This window comes from Ictidomys tridecemlineatus, chromosome 4, assembly GCF_052094955.1.
Source record: "Ictidomys tridecemlineatus isolate mIctTri1 chromosome 4, mIctTri1.hap1, whole genome shotgun sequence".
NCBI classification, from domain to species: domain Eukaryota; kingdom Metazoa; phylum Chordata; class Mammalia; order Rodentia; family Sciuridae; genus Ictidomys; species Ictidomys tridecemlineatus.
The window spans coordinates 52,230,198-52,249,618 of NC_135480.1; the positions used below are offsets into that span (position 1 = coordinate 52,230,198).

At 39.5% G+C, this 19,421-nt stretch overlaps 1 protein-coding gene across 2 annotated transcripts in view; it reads right to left on the minus strand.

Annotated features, from left to right (window-relative positions):
• Nucleotides 1-9,346, minus strand: part of Swap70 (switching B cell complex subunit SWAP70) — a 69,576-nt gene extending 60,230 nt beyond the window's left edge. For both annotated transcript variants that reach the window (XM_078046500.1, XM_005326810.5), the window contains exon 1: nt 9,153-9,346. In XM_078046500.1, the coding sequence (XP_077902626.1) occupies nt 9,153-9,251 (99 nt within the window). In that variant the 5' untranslated portion in view covers nt 9,252-9,346. The remainder of the gene's footprint in view (nt 1-9,152) is intronic.
• Nucleotides 9,347-19,421: the final 10,075 nt, after the last annotated feature.

The window sequence follows — 19,421 nt, forward strand, 5'->3', positions numbered from 1 at the left end:
AGTCTTGTACCTCCTTTTTTTAGTTTTCCCTCTTTCTGGATCTAATACAGCCCCAGCCAATGACAACTTCTCTCTCTACTGAGGGAGCTCTCTGTAAAAGATACTGCTGCACATTTTTTCCTTCCCAGAGTGACTAACAGAGTGACAAACATCTTCAAATTCATACGCCATTTCATGGATTAATCTTCTTCAACATCAATTTTGGTAAGAAATAAGTAAATATAATTTCTGTTGTCACACATTAAAGTTGTGCATTCTATTCATGTAAGCTTATCCACTGTTATACAGTATGGCCCCCACCTTATCCACTCGGATATGTTCTAAGACTCCCCCAAAAGAATGCCTGAAACTGCGGATGGTACCAAACCCTGTATATATCTTTTCCTTAAAAAAAAAATATCTATTATAAAATTTAAAATAAATTAGGCATTTTAACAACATACTATAATAAAAGTTATTTAAAATTTATGGCTGTGTGTGATGGCACATGCCTGTAATCTCAGCGAGTCAGGAGACTGAGGAAGTTGAGGTAGGAAAATCACAAGTTCAAAGCCAGTCCCAGCAACTTAGTGAGGCCATAAGCAATTTAGCAAAATTAAAATTAAAAATTTTTACTAAAATTTAAGAAATTTTTTTGGGCTGGCAATGTGGCTCAAGTGGTAGCGCACTCACCTCGCATGCGCAGGGCACTGGGTTCAATCCTCAGTACCACATAAAAATAAAAAATAAAGATATTGTGTCCACCTAAAAAAAACTAAAAAATAAATATTAAAAAAAATTTAAGAAATTTTTAAAGGGCTGGGGATGTGGTTCAGTGATTAAATGCCCCTTGGTTCAATCCCCAGTATTAAAAATAATTAAATAAATATAAACCTTATGAATTATTTCTGGAATCTTCCATTTGATATTTTTGGACCACAGTTCAGAACCACGGATAAGAGGAGAACTTTTGTATATCTTACCAATCCCATTTAATAGATAAGCTTTTTTGGTGGTGGTATTGGAGATTGAACAATTGAACCCAGGAGCACTCTACCACTAAGCTACATCCCATCCCTTCTTTATTTATTTTTTCAATTTTGAGACAGGTTCTCACTAAATTCCCTAGGCTGCCCTTGAATTTGCAATCCTCCTGCCTTGGCCTCCTTAGTAAGATGGTATGACAGGTACACACCAGAGCACTTAATATTAAAATACAAGAAAGTAAGTTTCCCAAAGTCACCCAGGTAAAGGACCTCAGAATTCCAATCTAATCCAATCTATTAACAGTCTATTGTCCTGTTACCAAACAGCATTTCTCAGATCATCAATGAGACCTGAGTCAGCTACCCACCAGCTCTAGCTCTCAATTCCAGTGTAACAGCTATCGGGCTGAGAATCCATTACCCTATCAACAGAAAGAAGATGGGGATGTGCTTCCTGGAAAGCAGATAGTGTCCCCTCCTCCCAAAGCTGCCTTTTCAGTGAAGTGTAATATCACTCAGCATTGTCCCTATGCCCAGAACAACTTTTATAACAATGAGTGTCACTTCTGGCTGGTACACCATGCTCATACATACCACTCTTCTGGTCCAAATTACATACTGTAAAACTAATTTTTCTTAAAGAATCAAAGAGTACACAAGGCATAGAAAAGACTAAAGATGAAAAAAATAGTTTTTTTAATATTACAGAAATCTACTTCTTAATCACAATATCCTCTTAAATGAAATTCAAGTATATGCAGATTTTCTCTGAAACACTTTTCCCTTAATTGCTGAGAAATGCAGTTTCAAGTACACAAAGACTAGGAGTAAAAAGAGGAATGCAAAACTGTGGCACACACCTATAATCCTAGCTATTTAGGAGGCTGAGACAGGAGGCAAGAGGACCGATAGAGCCCAGGAGTTCAAAGACAACCTGGGCAACATAACAAGTTCCTGTTTCAAAAAAAAAATAAAAATAAAAAAATAGGAACTTGGATGTGAGAAGAGAAGAAGAAAATAAGGCAGAAGGTAGGGAAGAAAGTCCTTTATCTTATGAAATGCAGCCTTAGGGAAGGTAAAGGAAGCTGAGGCAAAGCGCTACCCTCTGCTCAGGCTGTGGGAAGGGAGGGAACACAGACATGCAAAAGAGGGAGGGAGAAGACAAATAGAAGTTCTCTGTTGAGTTTTGATGTGCTAATTATCACTGATGGCAGAAAGGTCCTGTAAATCGTAACTCTAGGAGGGAATGAGAAATACAAAATTAGCAATGGCAAATGCATCAAGTGGGAAAAAGCCACCCAAAGCCTCTCCCATCTCTAGGTCCATTACCTGTACCTCTGACTATGGTCAAACCCAAAGGAAATACAAAGAGGGGATCAGAGAAGTTTAGAGATCTGGATCATAAGATCAGAAATATACTGGCTAACCAGGCACAGTGGCACACATCTGTAATCCCAGAGGTTCAGGGGAGACTGTAAGTAAATAAAGGTCCAACAACAACTAAAAAAAAAATTTCAAGACCAGCCTCAGCAATTTAGCAAGCCCCTAAGAATCTTAGCAAGATCCTGTCTCAAAAAATAAAAAAGGGCTTGGGATGGAAAGAAAAGAAAAGAAAAGAAAGCAAGAAGAAATGCATTAGCTATTAAGATGAAGGGCCAGCCAGGCATGAAGGCGAAGACCTGTAATCCCAGAGACTCAGGAGGCTGAGACAGGATTATTGCAAATTCAAAGCCAGCCTCTGCAAAAAGTGAGGCACTAAGCAACTCAGTGAGACTGTGTCTCTAAATAAAATTCAAAATAGGCCTGGGATGTGGCTCAGTGATCAAGTGCCCCTGAGTTCAATCCCTGGTACCAAAAAAAAAAAAAAAAGAGAGAGAGAGAGAGAGATAAAGGGCCAACACCAAAAAAAGGTCTTCATGGTCTACATGTTATCTTTAATAAGACACAAATTTACATATATTTCCAAAATAAACCCAAAATTTTCCAAGTTATCTCACTGAAAAGCTTCTAGCTAGCAAGAAACAGAAAACAGAAATATCACCATTTTTAAGATTTTTAAATGCCTGATGGGCTGCATACTTTGGGTGAAATGTGAAAAATATTTACAAAGATTTTATTAGTTTACTCATCACTCTGATCCCCTGACCCCATTTTTTGTTTTAGTGCTGGAGTTGAACTCAGGGACACTTCACCACTGGGCTACATCCCCAGCCTCCTAACCCTTTTTATTTTAAGACAGGGTATCACTAAATTTGCCCAGGCTGCCCTTCACCTTGCAATCCTCCTGCCTCAGTCTCCCAAGTCACTAGAATTACAATCATGTGCCACCACACTTGTCTAACCCATTTTTTAAATAAGATTTTCTTATTCCTAAACAGAAACAACTTTTACCACAGGGGTTAACAGAAACATAACACAAAAGATTAGAGAAAAAACTGTACATGCCAAATTCATAAGAATTAACCACATCTTTGTACATTGTGTTCCACACAATAAAAGCCCTTTTTACAATTTACTTCCCTTATATTTTAGCTGACTACTGGCCTCACTCAATTACTTTTGTAACTAGCAAGGTTAAAACTTTTAAGGCAAAATGCCACCATGGGAACAGAATACAAGATATTATTCAAAGATATGCAAACCAATTACAAGATAATGAATAAAAAAGATTTAATTGAGGGTTGGAGTTATGGCTCATTGGAAGAGCACTTGCCTAGCATGTGTGAGGCACTGAGTTCGATTCTCAGCACTGCATATAAGTAAATAAAGGTCCAACAACAACTAAAAAATATATATTTAAAAAACCGATTTAGCTAAGGGGCTAGAGCTGTGGCTTAGTGGCAAAGTGCTCGTAACATGTGTGAAGCACTGGGTTTGTTCCTTAGCACCACATTACAAAACAAAACAGAAATAAATAAATAAATAAAAGTAAGCGCATTCTGTCAAAAAAAAAAAAAAGATTTTATTGAAAAACTATCATTAAGAAAATAATATAGGGCTGGTGTTGTAGCTCAGTTGGTAGCCCATTTGCCTTGCATATGTGAGGCCCTGGGTTCATCCTCAGCACCACATAAAGACAAATAAATAAAATAAAGGTATTGTGTTTGTCTACAACTAAAAAATTTTTTTTAAAAAAGAAAATAATAAAGCCTCAAACTACCCACATTGTTCCTCTAAAAATTGTTTCCATTTAGATCCTCACTAGTTGTAAGCCTTTTAAAACCAGAAAGGTACAATTTTTTTAAAAAAGCTGTTTCTAAAACCAGGATAAAAATGCAGAGCCAATAAGTTTATTTCAAGACACTTCCAGCCCTGACATGTAATTCACATTCCAACCACAATTGCAAAGTAAAGTTATAAGTTGCAAAAATATCACTAGAGTTTGCCATATTTAAGATGAAAACACTAACTATAAGAGAATTAACTTTAAGGCACATTGTGATCTCTGGAAGGAATATAAGAAAATGAAAATAATATTTACCCCCCAAGGGCAAGGACTAGTGTGGCTAAGGATTAGGAAAAACTTACTTTCCACTTTTGTAAATGCCCTTTTGAATGTTTTTAATTTTAAACCATGTGTATATATGAACTGTTCAAAAAGTTCCTTTTAAATATAAATTTGTTTAAATAATAACTTTCATTATTCTATCTTCATGGAATTGCATGTAATATTTCTAAGTAACATTGGAGATTTACTCTCAGCAATACCACTGAAGTACTAAATAATATGAAGATAATTTTTAAAGAGCAGAAAAAATAATTATTGCCTCTACTTCAAATAATATAACCTATACCTATTCCTATTATGACTGTTAAAGACTTATATCATAACCTAAAAGGGGGCTGGGGATGTGGCTCAAGCGGTAGCGCGCTCGCCTGGCATGCGTGCGGCCCGGGTTCATTCCTCAGCACCACATACAAACAAAGATGTTGTGTCCACCGAAAACTAAAAAATAAATATTAAAAAATTCTCTCTCTCTCTCTCTCTCTCTCTCTCTCTCTCTCTCTCTCTCTCTCTCAAAATAAATAAATAAATAAATAAATAACCTAAAAGGAACAACATCTGTCCCTCCATAAAAAAAAAATATATTAAAAATGTATAGTTGGGTGCAGTGGTACACACTTGCAATCCCACCTACTCAGGAGGCTGACACAGGAGGATCTCAAGTTCAGGGCCAGCCTGGACAACTCAGCCAGATCCTATCTCAAAATAAAAATATAAAAGGCTGGGGGACTGGGTATGTAGCTCAATGCTTACCTAATAATGTGAGGTAAATAAATAAAATAAAGGTATTGTGTCCAATTATAACTAAAAAATAAATATTTTTTGAAAAAAGTTTCAATCTCAGTAGTTTTCAATCTCCTTTCAGTTATCAGATATAATAATAGGGTTGCATTCAAAATGAATAACACAACCTATACAGTTTGTTCTAGAAAGGAACATTCACAAATATAAATTTAAATGCAAATACAGAATGTGCTTCTAGAGGTTTCATTCCCCAGGGTAAGCCTACTGACAACTACTTCAAGATCTCTATACAACTATAAAAAACTTAATCACTTAAGTTTAGTGGCCTTTTGTATTCCAAGCCTGCCAAACAAAATAACACCAAATCAATATGACAATAAAATAATGAGTTGGCATCTATCAATCAAATTAAGTTAATAATGCCAGGCTTAATGACATTAATCCAGAGCTATTCTGGAAGTTGTAACCCCAGCTATGCAGAAAGCTAAGGCTGGAGGATTGCACGTTGACGGACAGCTTAGGCAATTTCGGGAGATCCTGTCTCAAAATGAAAAAAGAAAGGGCTAGGGATGTAGTTCAGTGGTAGAGTACCCCTGGGTTCAATCCCCAGTAACACAAAGATTATTGTATGAATGAATCAACAAATCAAGGCAAAAACTCCACTCCTAGTTAATGAAACATCAAGCTTCAGAGTTAAACACCAAAAGAATACTCAGAAGGCTAAAGGAAGGGAACTTCAAAATCAAAGTCAGCCTAAGGAACTTGGCAAAACCCTGTCTCAAAATAAAAATGTAAAAGGACAGGGGATATACCTCTATGGTAGAGCACCCTGGGTTTAATTCTCAGTACAGAAGGAGAAGGAAGAGGAGGAGGAGGAGGTGAAACTTACACAAATTTTAAAATATTTTCAATTCCACAAACATTTGTAAGATGAACATGAATGAATTAATCATTAATCTCAAATTCTCTTATGTAGACAAGGGAGACAGAAAATACAACTGCACAGATGTGTTAACAACACCTTGTGATTGAAAGCTGTGAACTGGGGGGTTTTTATACTTCCTCCCAAGCCTGCTGTCAAGAATCCCCTGGGGGGCTGGGGCTATAGCTCAGCGGTAGAGTGCTTGCCTAGCACATGTGAGACCCTGGGTTCAATCCTCAGCACCACATACAACTGAATAAATAGAATAAATGTATTTAAAAAAATCATCTGGGACCAGGTGTGGTGGTGCATGACGACCGGGGAGACTGAGGCAGAAGGACTGCCGCGTTCGAAGCCAGCCTCAGCAATCTAGCAAGGCTCTACATAATTTGAGACACCATCTCAAAATTAAAATATTTCTTTAAAAAGGGCTAGAGATGGGGGCTAGTGTTGTGGCTCCATGGTAGAGTACTCGGCTAGGAGATGTAGCTCAGTGGTTAAGCACCCATGGGTTCAATTCCCAGTACCAAAAAAGGAAAGGAAAAAAGAATACCCTAAGCACTGTTTCTATAAACAGCAAGAAAGACAATTTTAAATGCAATACAACAAAAATAATAGAACATTTATGTCATCAACTGGCAGCAGCTTGAATTTCTTCCAAGAAGATGGACATTTGTGTCCTTTATTTTTATTTATTTATTCACTTTTTATGTAGTGCTGAGGATCAAACTCCATGAGGTAAGCGTTCTACCACTGATCCCCAGCACTAATGTCATAAATTGGAAAAGAAAGAAAGAAAACACTGACTCAAAGTGTAAAAATCTTGGCTCCACACTTAACGACTACTTAAAACGGTGACTTTGGACAAATCACTAAACATCTCAGAAGCTTCATCTATCATATCTACAAACCTGAGGGTGATCTGGGAAAAAAAGAATAAACTATTCTCTTAAGATCTTTAAAATATAAATGCTGATAGAAAGCAAAAAAACTTAACATTGATGGTTATCAATGTATGTAAATTAATAAACATGACAATTATAACAAAGAAGGGAGTGTAAAGCAAAATATATGGTGATATAGTTCCTACATTCCTCTTAAAGTGATTTTATGAATTCTGAATAGATTATGAAAGTTTAGGTAAGTATGTTGTTAACTTCTACAGCAACCACAAAAAAAAAACTAAACAAAGATTAATTAAAAACTCAGCATTAAAATGGAATAATAGGGGCTAGAGTTATAGCTCAGTGGTAGAGTATGTGCCTAGCATGTGTGAGGCATTAGGTTCAATCCTCAGCACGGCATAAAAATAAATAAATAAAATAAAAGTTATTGTGTCCATTCATGACTAAAAATATTTTTAAAAAGGAATAATAAAATATACTCAAATAATATAAGGTAAAGAGAAACGGAAAAAAACAAACCAAATAACAATAATCACATTAAGTGGAAATAATCTAAATATACCAATTAAAAGACAGTTGTCAGAATGGATGAAAAACAAGACCCGGCAACATACTATCTAAAACAAATACACTTTAAATATAGTGGTTGTAAACGTAAAAACAGTAAAAAGTAAAAGGCAACTCTATTCATAATCACCAAAAACTGCAAATAACACAAATCTTGGAGAGTGAACAGGTAAACAGTGGTACATCCATACAATGGAATGTTACTTAGCGATAACAAGGTAAAACATAGTGAGTAAAGGAAGCCCATTCTAAAAGTTACATATTGTAGGATCCAATAGAAAAGACAAAACTATAGCAACTAAAACAGACCAGTGGTTACCAGCTGTTGGGGTGGGGGTGGGGCAACATGAGAACTAATGATGTAACTATGAAATCTGGTTGTAATAGTGATAGGATTCAATCTTTACACGTGTTAAAATATAGAGCTGTACACCAAAAAAGTCTATTTCACTGTGTGCTAATGTTTTTTAAAAAATAAAATAAAAAACATGTGTTTGAGCTGCAAACCATGATTCGATGCATGAGTAAAAGAGAAGCTGGCAAAAGGAAGACAAGGGAGAATGCTAAGTCCTACTGGCATAAAAAGCCATTACTCAAAAGAACTTCCTGATCACTGCACAAAATATACAAAGCAAACCCAATCTTCAGAAATTTATTCTCAGAACAGGCTAACTACTCATTCAGATCCAAAATGTGTATATTTGAAAATGCCAGTGAATGGATCTTCTTGTCTGTTTCCATATTTTACACTTTGAAGAAGCTGCCAATTTCTCCTGGCTGAGTGCCACTTTCCTTGCTTGGGGTTACTCAATTTACAAGTATCCCTTTATGTATACCTTACACTCTTAGTGAGGAGGTCTTTGGCAGCCACAAAAATGAAGGCAAAAGCAATAGCTTTTGCAAGGTGCCAGAAAGAATCAGTACCCCCCACCCGGAACAAAGTCCCCCCCTGCGGGTCAGAACACACCCTCTCGGCTAGTTCCAGTTCTGAGGACGCTGGGTGGGGAGGTCTTCACAAGTTACAAAGCTTGCCTCACCGCCCAAGCCTCCCCAGACGACCAGTGGAGGCTGAGCTCTGGGGCGTTTTCCCCCTCCCTCAACTGCCCTGGCGGCGCAGGTGCAGCTGGTCGTTTGAAGGACTGCCCCGTGTGCAGCTGTGGGTTGCAAAGGGCCCTGCCCAGCGACCCTGGGCAAGTCCCGTCCTTTGCCAAGTAAGGTGGAAACTCTGGGAAAGTCGTCTAAAGGACCCTACCCACCACCATCTCAGAATCCAGAACTTTCCAAGCCTCTCACGCCAACAGGGAATCAGACTCGCCCCTCACAGACCCCATCCCAGCCCCTCGCAGCTCACTGGGAGCCCCACGGGAACTAACACGCCCGCCCGACGGCTCTCCCTGAAGGCGAAAAGGAAGCAGAAAACGCCAAATCCCGGTCTCGGCCCACGCCGCCACGCGGAGGCCTCTCGGTCGCACCCGGCCCGCCCCTCCTAGCCGCGGCCGCCCGCCGGGTCCTGCTTCCACCCTGGAGGTGGCGAGGGCGCCCACCTTGAGCTGGGATTTGGAAACTTTGCCGCTGTGGTCCAAGTCCAGCGCGGTGAAGGCGTGCCAGATGGCCTTAAGCAGCTCGTCCTTCAAGCCCCCCATGGCTGCTGCCCTTCTGCCCGAACTGCCCCACACCTCCCCGCCTGCGCGTCGGCCCCTCAGCGACTCTGCCGCCCCTCCGCCGCAGCCGCCCGCCCGGTGTCACCTGACCGCAGCAGGCCCCGCCCCCCGGCCCCGCCGGCCCCGCCCACTCAGCGGACTGCCTGGGGCTGGGCTGCCAGGCGGGCACGTCTGCTGACCCGCCCCGTTGGGAGTTGGACAGTAAACACCCTCCCGAATCTCTGTAGTTGGTTCCCAGGACAGTTTAGGCCATTTTCAGTGCTTTCATACCCCGCAAAACAATGCGCCCACCTAGAGGAAAAATTGGAGAGGTGAGGTGAGTGAGCAGCCTATCCAGCCCGGCTTGTGTCCCGCACTGAAAAGGGGAGCCCTGGTCCTGCCCAGGATGGTGTCACTGTCTGGGGAGGTCAAACAAGGACCCGAAAGGCCTCGGACAGAGCTTCAAATGCTAGCTGCGTCCAAAATTAGGAAGGATGAAGAAGAGGAGGGGAAGCAGGGAAGGTCCTCTAATGGAAATTGGTTCATTCTTATTATTTTGCAATTGCATATTGATGTCTACCCTGTAGTGGGTTCTGGGAGCCACAGAGATGGTTTTTAAGGTGAGTTAATAAGTCAACAGGTCACTGCCCCTACTAGAAGAAAAAAAATAGGTCCAAATCTCTCCCGACAAGGTTCCTAAAGCACAAGAAGTAAAATTTAAAAATCAATAAATGGGATTTTATCAAACTAAAAAGCTTCTCACAACATAGGAAACAATCAAGAACACGAAGAGAGAGCCTACAAAATGAGAGAAACTCTTTACTACTTACACCTCATATACAGCATTTTTTTTCTTTTTTTTTTATTGGTTGTTCACAACATTACAAAGCATATACAGCATTAAGCCCCCAGGATATATAAAAAAAAAAAAATCAACACCAAAAAAAAAGAGAAAAAACCCAATCAATAAATGGGCAAAGGAACTGAACACTTTGCAGAAGAAATATGAATGGTCAACAAATATGTGAAAAAATGTGCAACACCACCAGCAATTAGAGAAATGCAAATTAAAACTACACTGAGATTTCATCTCACTCCAGTCACAATGGCAATTATCAAGAATACAAGTAACAATAAATGTTGACAACAATGTAGGAAAAAACATACACTCATATACGGCTGGTGGGACTGCAAATTTGTGCAACCGCTCTTGAAAGCAGTAGGGAGATTCCTCTGAAAACCTAGAATGTAACCACCATTTGACCCAGTTATCCACTCCTAGGCATATACCCAAAGGACTTAAAATCAGCATACTATAATGATGTGGCCACACATCAATGTTCTTAGCAGCTCAATTCACAATAGTTAAACTGTGGAACCAACCTAGGTGCCCTTCAACAGATGAATGGATAAAGAAAATGTGATACATATTCACGATGGAATATTACTCAACCATGAAGAAGAATTGAATTATGGCATTAGCCAGTAAATGGATGGAACTGGAGGCTGTTGTGCTAAGTAAAATAAGCCTCAAAAACCAAAGGCCAAATGTTCTCTCTGATACCTGGATGCTGAATCACAATGGGGAGGGGGGGGGGAGTAGAGGTTCACCAGATTGGGGAGAGCATGGGGAGAAAGAAGGGCAGATGGGAATGCAAAAGACAGTAGAATGAATCCGACATAACTTTCCTATGTTCATATATAAATACACAACGGTGTAACTCCACATCATGTACAAGCACAAGAATGGGAAGTTATATTCCATGTATGTATGTCAAAATACAGTCTACTGTCATGTATAAGTAAAAATTAAAAAATTAATGGGTCAGGCAACATTTTCTTGCTAACTCCCAGCTGTTGAGAGTCAATTCACATCTTAGGAAGGGTTTGACTGGTGTAATGCTCTTTCTGGTGTTTCTGTGCTTGCCTAGTAGGAAATCTGGGAGGACCACAGCAAATCACGCCACCCATTTTACTAATCTGAATGGGATGGCCACTTAAAAGAATATTCAAACCTAGGAGAGTGTCCTTATGAATGTAGCCATTCAATTCATACTAGTCACTTGAGCTCTTTGATTCTCTTAGATTCTCCACATATAAAATAAAGGTTACTCCCCATGCTAGCATCTTAGGATAATTATTGCCAGTGACTCCTATCTGATTTAATTACCAAAAACACTGCCTCCTCTCCAGTAAACAAATCTGAGCAATATGGAAGGAAGAAAAACTGCTAGGAGTTTTTAAAAAGAGATGTGATTTTCTCTTTTTAAAATTCCTTAATGCTGGGCTGGGAATATAGCTCAGTTGGTAGAGTGCTTGCCTTGCATGCACAAGGTCCTGGGTTCAATCCCCTGCACCACAAACAAACAAACAAAATTCCTTAATGCCGCCAGGTTCAGTGGCACACATCTGTAACTCAAGAGATTTGGGAGGCTGAGGTAGGAAATTGCAAGTTCCTGGCCAGCCTAAGTGATGTAGTAAAATCTTGTATCAAAATAAAAAATAAAAAAGACTGGGGATGTAACTCAGTGATAAAGTGCCCCTGGGTTCAATCTCCCATACCAAAAAAAAAAAAAAAAAAGTTCCTTAATACACACATATATACTGTATTGTTAAAAAAGATTATTATAAGAAAAGAGGATTTGAAAAGAGCAGAAAAAGAAGGAAATGTGAAATGTGTCAATGAGTTTAAGGGCAAAGGGAGGAGAGAAAAAGATGGCCCAATCGAAGAGAAGGGGCAAGCAAAGAGACAGTCAACCCCTCACTGTGACATCCCTGGAGGTACCCCACTTCATCAGGTCAGGACATTTCTTGGCCTGCCAGCTCTGGTGTCTCTTCTTTTCTTCCCCAACTCCAGCCAAAGTCTGCCAGTCAGCAAAAACACCTATTTTAACTTCTCATTTCTTCATGCTAACTCAATTTACCCCAGGTAGTGACAAAAAAGAAATCCTCCTACTTCTCAAAGTTCAGCTTAACCACTAGATGACACTCCTCCTTCTCTCTGTGTCAGAAAGCACTAAATGTATTTCAAAACCTTTTTTAATCACAGGGATAACCGAACTACTTTTTCCATAATCCCTGTATTTAAAAATCCAAACAAAAAAAAAATTTTTTTTTTTTTTTTTTTTTTGTACCAGGAATTGAACTCAGGGGCACTCAACCACTGAGCCACCTCTCCAGCCCTTTTTGTATTTTATTTAGAGACAGGGTCTCACTGAGTTGTCTAGTGCCTCACCATTGCTGAGACTGGCTTTGAACTTTCGATCCTCCTGTCTCACCCTTCCAAGCTGCTGAGATTACAGGCATATGCTACCATGCCCAGCCCAAAAAAAATTTTAAAGCAGTTTGATATCATGGAAAGAGCAAAGCTTTTTTTTCTAAATATTTTTTAGATGTTGATGAATCTTTATTTTACTCATTTATTTATATGTGCTGCTGAGATTTGAACCCACGTGCCAGGCAAGCACTGTACCACTGAGCCACAACCCCAGCTCCCAGAGTTTTTGAATCTAACAGATTATATTGGTTTTGTTTTGCTGTGTCACCAATTAATCTAAAATGAGCATCTTAAAAAATAATAAACATGGGGCTGAGGTTGTGGCTCAGTGGTAGAGTGCTCACCTGGCATGTGCAAGGCCCTGGGTTCTATCCTCAGCACTACATTAAAAAATTAATTAATTAATTAAAGATATTACAGATAATAATTAATAATAAGCATTATCTCATATTTTCTGTGATCATTATGTGAAACTATGCTGGTGCTAGAGAATCTGTATTCAAGTTATTTTGTTCCTGCCACAGTGGTGCACAACTATAATCCCAGCGACTTTCAAAACCAGCCTCAGCAATTTAGAGAGGCCCTAAGAAATTTAGCAAGACCCTGTCTCAAAATAAAAATCATAAAGGACTGGTTCAGCCAGGTGCAGTGGCACATGCCTGTAATCCCAGCGGCCCGGAAGACTGACACAGGAGCAAAGCCAGCCTCAGCAATGTCCAGGTGCTTAGCAACTCAGTGAGACCTGTCTCTAAAAAAAATACAAAATAGGGCTGGGATGGGGATCAGTGGCCCAGTGCCCATGAGTTCAATTCCCAGTACCTAAAAAAAGAAAAAAGTACCAAAGATTCAGCATCTTGTTACTCCACATGTCCTGCAATACAAATGCTCTGAAGAAACAGTATCCTGAGGGGCTGGGGGTATGGCTCAGTTGGTATAGCGCTTGTCTTGCATAGCCCAAGGCCTTGGGTTCAATCCCCAGCACTTAAAAAAAAAAAGAAAGAAAGAAAGAAAGAAAAACAGTATACTAAGAAAAACAAGAATAAGACTGTAGGAAATGCCAAATTTTTGGCCAAGAGAATGAAGGAAGCCAAAGAAAAACACCAGGAACAGGTTGCTGAGATGTAGACTGTCCTCTCTGAGAGCTTCAAAAATAAGAATTTTCAAAAGTAACAAATAGTAATTCCAGCAACTCAGGAGGCTGAGACAATTGCAAGTTTGAGGCCAGCCTCAGCAATCTGGCAAGGCCCTAAGCAACTTGGCAAAACTCTGTCTCAAAATAAAAAGTAAAAAGATTTGGGGATGTAGTTCAGTGGTAAAGTGCCCCAGTGTTCAATCCCCAGAATAATAATAATAACAACAACAACAACAATACAAATAAATAAAATCAGATCTTTAAAAAAGAAGAAAACAGGCATGGTGTTGCACACCTGTAATGAAAGTGACTTGGGAGACTGAGGCAGGAGGATGGCAAGTTCAAGGCCAATCTCAGAAATTTAGCTAGGCCCTAAGAAACTTACCAAGAACTAGACTCAAAAATTTTTAAAAAGGGGCTGGGGATGTGGCTCAAGCCATAACACGCTCGCCTGGCATGCGCGGGGCACTGGGTTCGATCCTCAGCACGACATAAAATAAAATAAAGATGTTGTGTCTGCTGAAAACTGAAAAATAAATATTAAAAAGTTCTCTCTCCCCCCCCTCTCTCTTTAAAAAAAATTTTTTTTAAAGGACTAGGGATATGGGCTATGAAGCGCAGTGGCAGAGTGCTTGCCTAGCATGTGTGAAGCACTGGGTTCAATCCTTAGCATTGCATAAAAAAACTAAACAAATAAAGGTATGTTGTCCACCTACAACAATAAAAAAATAAAAAACAAAATTAAAAAAAAGGACTAGGGATACATAGAACTCAGTAGTAAAGCACCCTTGGGTTCAATCCTCAGTATCACAAAAAAAAAAAAAAAAAAAAAGAGGAGGAGGAGGAGGAGGAGGAAGAAACCAGGCATAGTGGTGCATGCCTGTAATCCCAGCTGCTAGGGAGGCTGAGGAGGATTTCAAGTTCAAGACTGGCCTCAGCAACTTAGAGAAAACCTGTCTCAAAATAAAAGATAAAAAAGGAAAGGGTAGGCTTAGTAGTAGAGCACTTGCCTAGCATGCACAAGACCTCACGTTCAATCATCAGCACCATAAAAAAAGAAGAAGAAGAAGAAGACAAAGAAGAAAAGAAAATAGAAAGGGCTGGGAATATAATTCAGTGGCATAACACCCCTGGATTCAGTCCTAGTACCACCAAAAGAAGGAAGAGGAAGAAGAGAAAGAATTGTTTAATTTTCAAGCATAATTTAGAGGGAGTATAAATAAGCCAAAATTGGAATAAAGGTGATTCAATCCCTAGACTCTCCCAGCAAAAACTCTCACAGCAGGAAATGACTTAACGGTAGAGATTAAATCCAGCACATTTCAAGTAAAGTATGGTCTCTAGGTAAAAATAATACCAGGTGTTCTCTTAACTCAGAGAATAGCTGTAAAATTGAAGAATATTCTTATCTGTTTAATTTACAGTCCTCTACATCAAGGTGCCTTATTCATATCTGACCCTAATTTATATGAGATTCTGTACTTCAAGCCAGTTCTATGAAAAAAATCTGACTTGTGGTGGCTTCGATGGGTGGGGCCTGTTGGTGGATAATCCACAAGGTGGCTGCTGTTCCATCCTTCATAGATACTCCCAACTTGACAAAAAGACTCCAATAATTTTAAGAGCATTATTTCTTGATTCCAAGTCCAAGAAAGAAAGGGGATTATCTTTGAGACTTTAAGGCATGGCTTTTGTCTGGTAGAGTAAACCTTAATACTGTGAATAGAAAACTCACAATATTTTTAAGAGACTTGTATTTTTAAGAGACTTGAACTGAAGAGAAAAGAGTTCAAAGTGAAAAGAGGGCTCAGAATATCAACTTTACATGAGAAAGAAGCAGACTGAGAAATTCATTTGCAAACACAGCTTTTTTTTTTTTTTTTTGGTACCAGTAATTGAATGCAGGAGTCTTTAACCACTCAGCCACATCCCCAGCCCATTTTATTTTATTTTATTTTATTTTAGTTGTAGTTGGACACATACCTTTATTTATTTATTTATGTGTGTGTGTGTGTGTGTGTGTGTGTGTGTGTGTGTTTTGGACAAGGTCTTGCTGTGTCACCCAGGCTGGCCTTGAACTTCTGGGTTCAAGTAATACTCTTCTCTCAGACCCCTTGAAAGGGTAAAGCTGCTTCTAAGCTGCAAAGCCTGAGTTAAAATGTAAAGGACTAGGTATTGTAAAGTTTCTGAACTGCACACAGAACCTGAAATTCCTGAGGCAGTTAAGACAATGCTCGGTACTGACCATTTAGTTGTTAAATAACCTGGACCCTGTGCAGTTTGGCACGTAGGCATTCAGAGCCCAAACCAATCAGTTTAAATGTATTCCCTCCTTAGGATTGACCTATCACTCCCGCCCGACCTGTTCCCACCAATGAATGTACTAATCATGTTTAAGAATTGTTGTTTGATTTTCCCACGGTGTATGGTGATTTGTTAAAGGAGACTGTGATGTATGTAAAGTCCCTGCCCTCCCTAAAAAAGTGTACTTAAGCACTGCTCAACCCCTGCTCGGGGCTCTTGTCCGCTCTCCCGTCTTGAGTGAGCCTGGAGCCAGCGCGCTGGATTGGATCCTCAATAAACCCCCTTTTGCTGTTGCATGAGTCAGTCTCTTGGTGGTCTCTTCCTCCAACGTTCGCCGAACCCTTACACCCTGAGTAGGCAGGACTACAGAATGCATAACTATACCCAGCTTTAAAATATTTTTAAACTAGTTTTGGCTGCATGGACTGTGTTCTTTGAGACTATCTTTTATTCAGGACTAGCTGGTAGTGTATCACAAATAAATGGTATTCCTTCCCCTAGGACTGTACCCCAGACCATCCATTCTTTTCCTGCTAAGTACTACAAAGCAGGGGTTTTAACAAGTGTTTACAGATAAATATGCTGATCTGTTGAGAACAGGAAAGAGTTCAAAGAAGGAATCCAGCCAGTTGAGGTGGTACAAGCCTGTATACCCATCAATTTGGGAGGCTGAAGCTGAAGGATTACAAGTTCAAGGCCAGCCTCAGCAGTTTAGTGAGGCCCTAAGCAATTTAACGAGATCCTGTCTCAAAAAAAAAAAAAAAAAAAAAAAAAGAAAAGAAAGAAAAAATTAAAGGGCTAGGAATATGACTCAGTGGTAAAGTGCCCCTAGGTTAAATCCCCAGTACCAGAAGAAGGAGAAGGAGGAAGAGAAGAAGGAAGAGGACGGGAAGGAGGAAAAATTGACAAGAAATCTGAATCGCAAAGGATGAGTTGCAGTTAACTGGACAAAAAATGGGGAACAAGGCTTTCCGATAGAACAACCTGAAAAAGGAACGGTTTAGTCAAGAAACCCAAGAGAAGACCAGTGTGGCTGGAATATGGCAAGTGCTGAGGAGAACACTGAGATGAGAGGAGAAACTGGAGCCATTACCAACAAAGTCCAATTAGCCAGGAGCACCAACCCTGTTGTTAGCTCTGTAGAGCTCTTATCTCCCCGAAAAGGCCCCGAAGTACCACTGTAATCAGTGGGAACAATCTGGCAGCAGGAAACAGAAATGCTGAACTTCTATGACTGTAGTTGGCAGATGTGGGAGTGGTATCCGGCCCCTGGCCACTAGCTGAGCAGCAGCTGATAGCATCTTCATTATTGCCATTAACCCCGGGGGAGGCAAGAGAACCTCTGGCTCCATGGGAAGGTTCACAAGCCAGTCTCAGGATTTAAGCAGAAGCTTGGGGAGGCAAGCCTGCACCGTGTCCACAGAGCCAGTTGAGATTGCAGCTACTCAGCTGACCAAAACAACATCCCCGTCTGCCTCAGGGGGTTATTATGAGGAAAGAATAAGATAATAACAGCTGGGAAAGCAGGTCATAATCACATAGCCCATCCAAATGGGAGGGGTGACTAGTGACAAACAAGAAAAAGGAGAGAACAATAATAATAGAGTTCTGGTGCCAACAAGGACAAAGGCCTCTCTAGTTTGCTTGAGGTGCAAAAGCAGCTAAATCTGATCTTTTAGTGACAAGAACTGTGTGAAGGTGCTAACTGAAAGCACTCTCAGATATCATTAGTTAGAGCTCAGGCTGAGCCCAACATTCTATACAAAATCCCAATTTAATAATTTTCCTCAGGAAAATGCCCTAGGTCTACTGCCACACTGAATGCATGAAAATCCATGTTAACCCAACCCACTGAGGACAGCAGGAAGAGTAGGGTCAATGGGACACAGAAGAAGACCCTGTCATCCCAGCAAATTAGGAGGCTGAGGCAGGAGGATCAACTGTTTAAGGTCAGCCTCAGCAATACAGCAAGACCATGTCTCAAAAAAAAAGCAAAAAAAAAAAAAAAAAAAAAAAAAAGACTGGAGATGTAACTCAGTGATAGAGTGCCCCAGGTCCTTCCCCGTAGCCCCACCACCACCACACACACACAGGCAAAAACAAAAACAAAAAAAAAGCTAGAGTCAGCAGAGGCTTATCAGAAATGAAGGTTGAATTTTGAAAATTAGTAAAAATTCACAGATGACTGTAGAGAGGAAGGAAGGACATTCCACAAAGAAAGGGTTCCATGTGTAGAAGTGTAGAAGCCAAAAAAAAAAAAATTCACTTAAAAGGTGAAGGAGAAGAAAAAATGTAGGAGAGTTTTGACTAAGATTCTGCACATTCTTGCTGCTTGTATATAATGTAGTACAAGAATTCCTGGCCAGAGCAATCAGGTAAGAAAAATAAAAATATAAGGCATCCAAATAGGAAAGGAAGAAGTAAAATTATCTCTACTCATAGATATATGTTCTTATATGTAGAAAACCCTAACACACACACACACACACACACACACACACACACACACACAAATATTGTTGGAGCTAATAAACGAATTTAGCAAAGTTGCAAAATACAAAGTCAAATCCAAAAAACAGTTACATTTTTATACACTCCAAAATAATTCAAAAAGGAAATTATGAAACCCATTACATTTATAATAGCATTTAAAAGAATAAAATACTTGGGAATTAAATTAATTTACCCAAGAAAGTGAAATGTTTCTGTCGTGAAAACTACAAAACATTGCTGAAAGAAATTAATGACGACATAAATGGAAAGTCACGTGTTCATGGGTTGGAAAACTTAATATTGTTAAGACATGTATACTACCTAAGCAATCCATAGATTCAATGCCATCTCTATCAGAATCGTAATGGCATTGTTTGCAGAAATGGAAAAACCAGTTCTAAAATATAAACGGAACCTCAAAAGACCCTGAATAGCCAGAATATCTCAAAAAAAGAAGACCAAAGCTGGAGACCTCACATTTCCTAATTTCAAAACAACTATAGAGCTAACATAATCAAAATAGATATACAGATCAGTGGAATAGAAAATTTAAAAATAAACTTTCATTTATGTAGTCAAATGATTTTTTACTTGGGTGTCAAGACTATCCAATAAGATAGACAGTCTTATTGGATGATGATGGTGATGGGAAAACTGGATATACACAGGTAAAAGAATGAAGCTGGACTCTTATTTAACATCATACATAAAAATTAACTCAAATGGAGCTGAGGGCAAAGCTCAGCTGCAGAATGCCTGCTTAGCATGCTCAAGGACATGGGTTTGATCCCCAGCACCAGAAAAAAAAAAATTTCAAAATAAACCAAAGACCCAAAAGTAAGACCTACAACTAAAGAAACTCTTAGAAGAAAACACAGGGCAAAAGCTTCATAACATTAAATTTGGCAATATTTTCTTAGACACTATACCAAAGGTCACAAGAAGCAGAAGAAAAATACAAATTCAT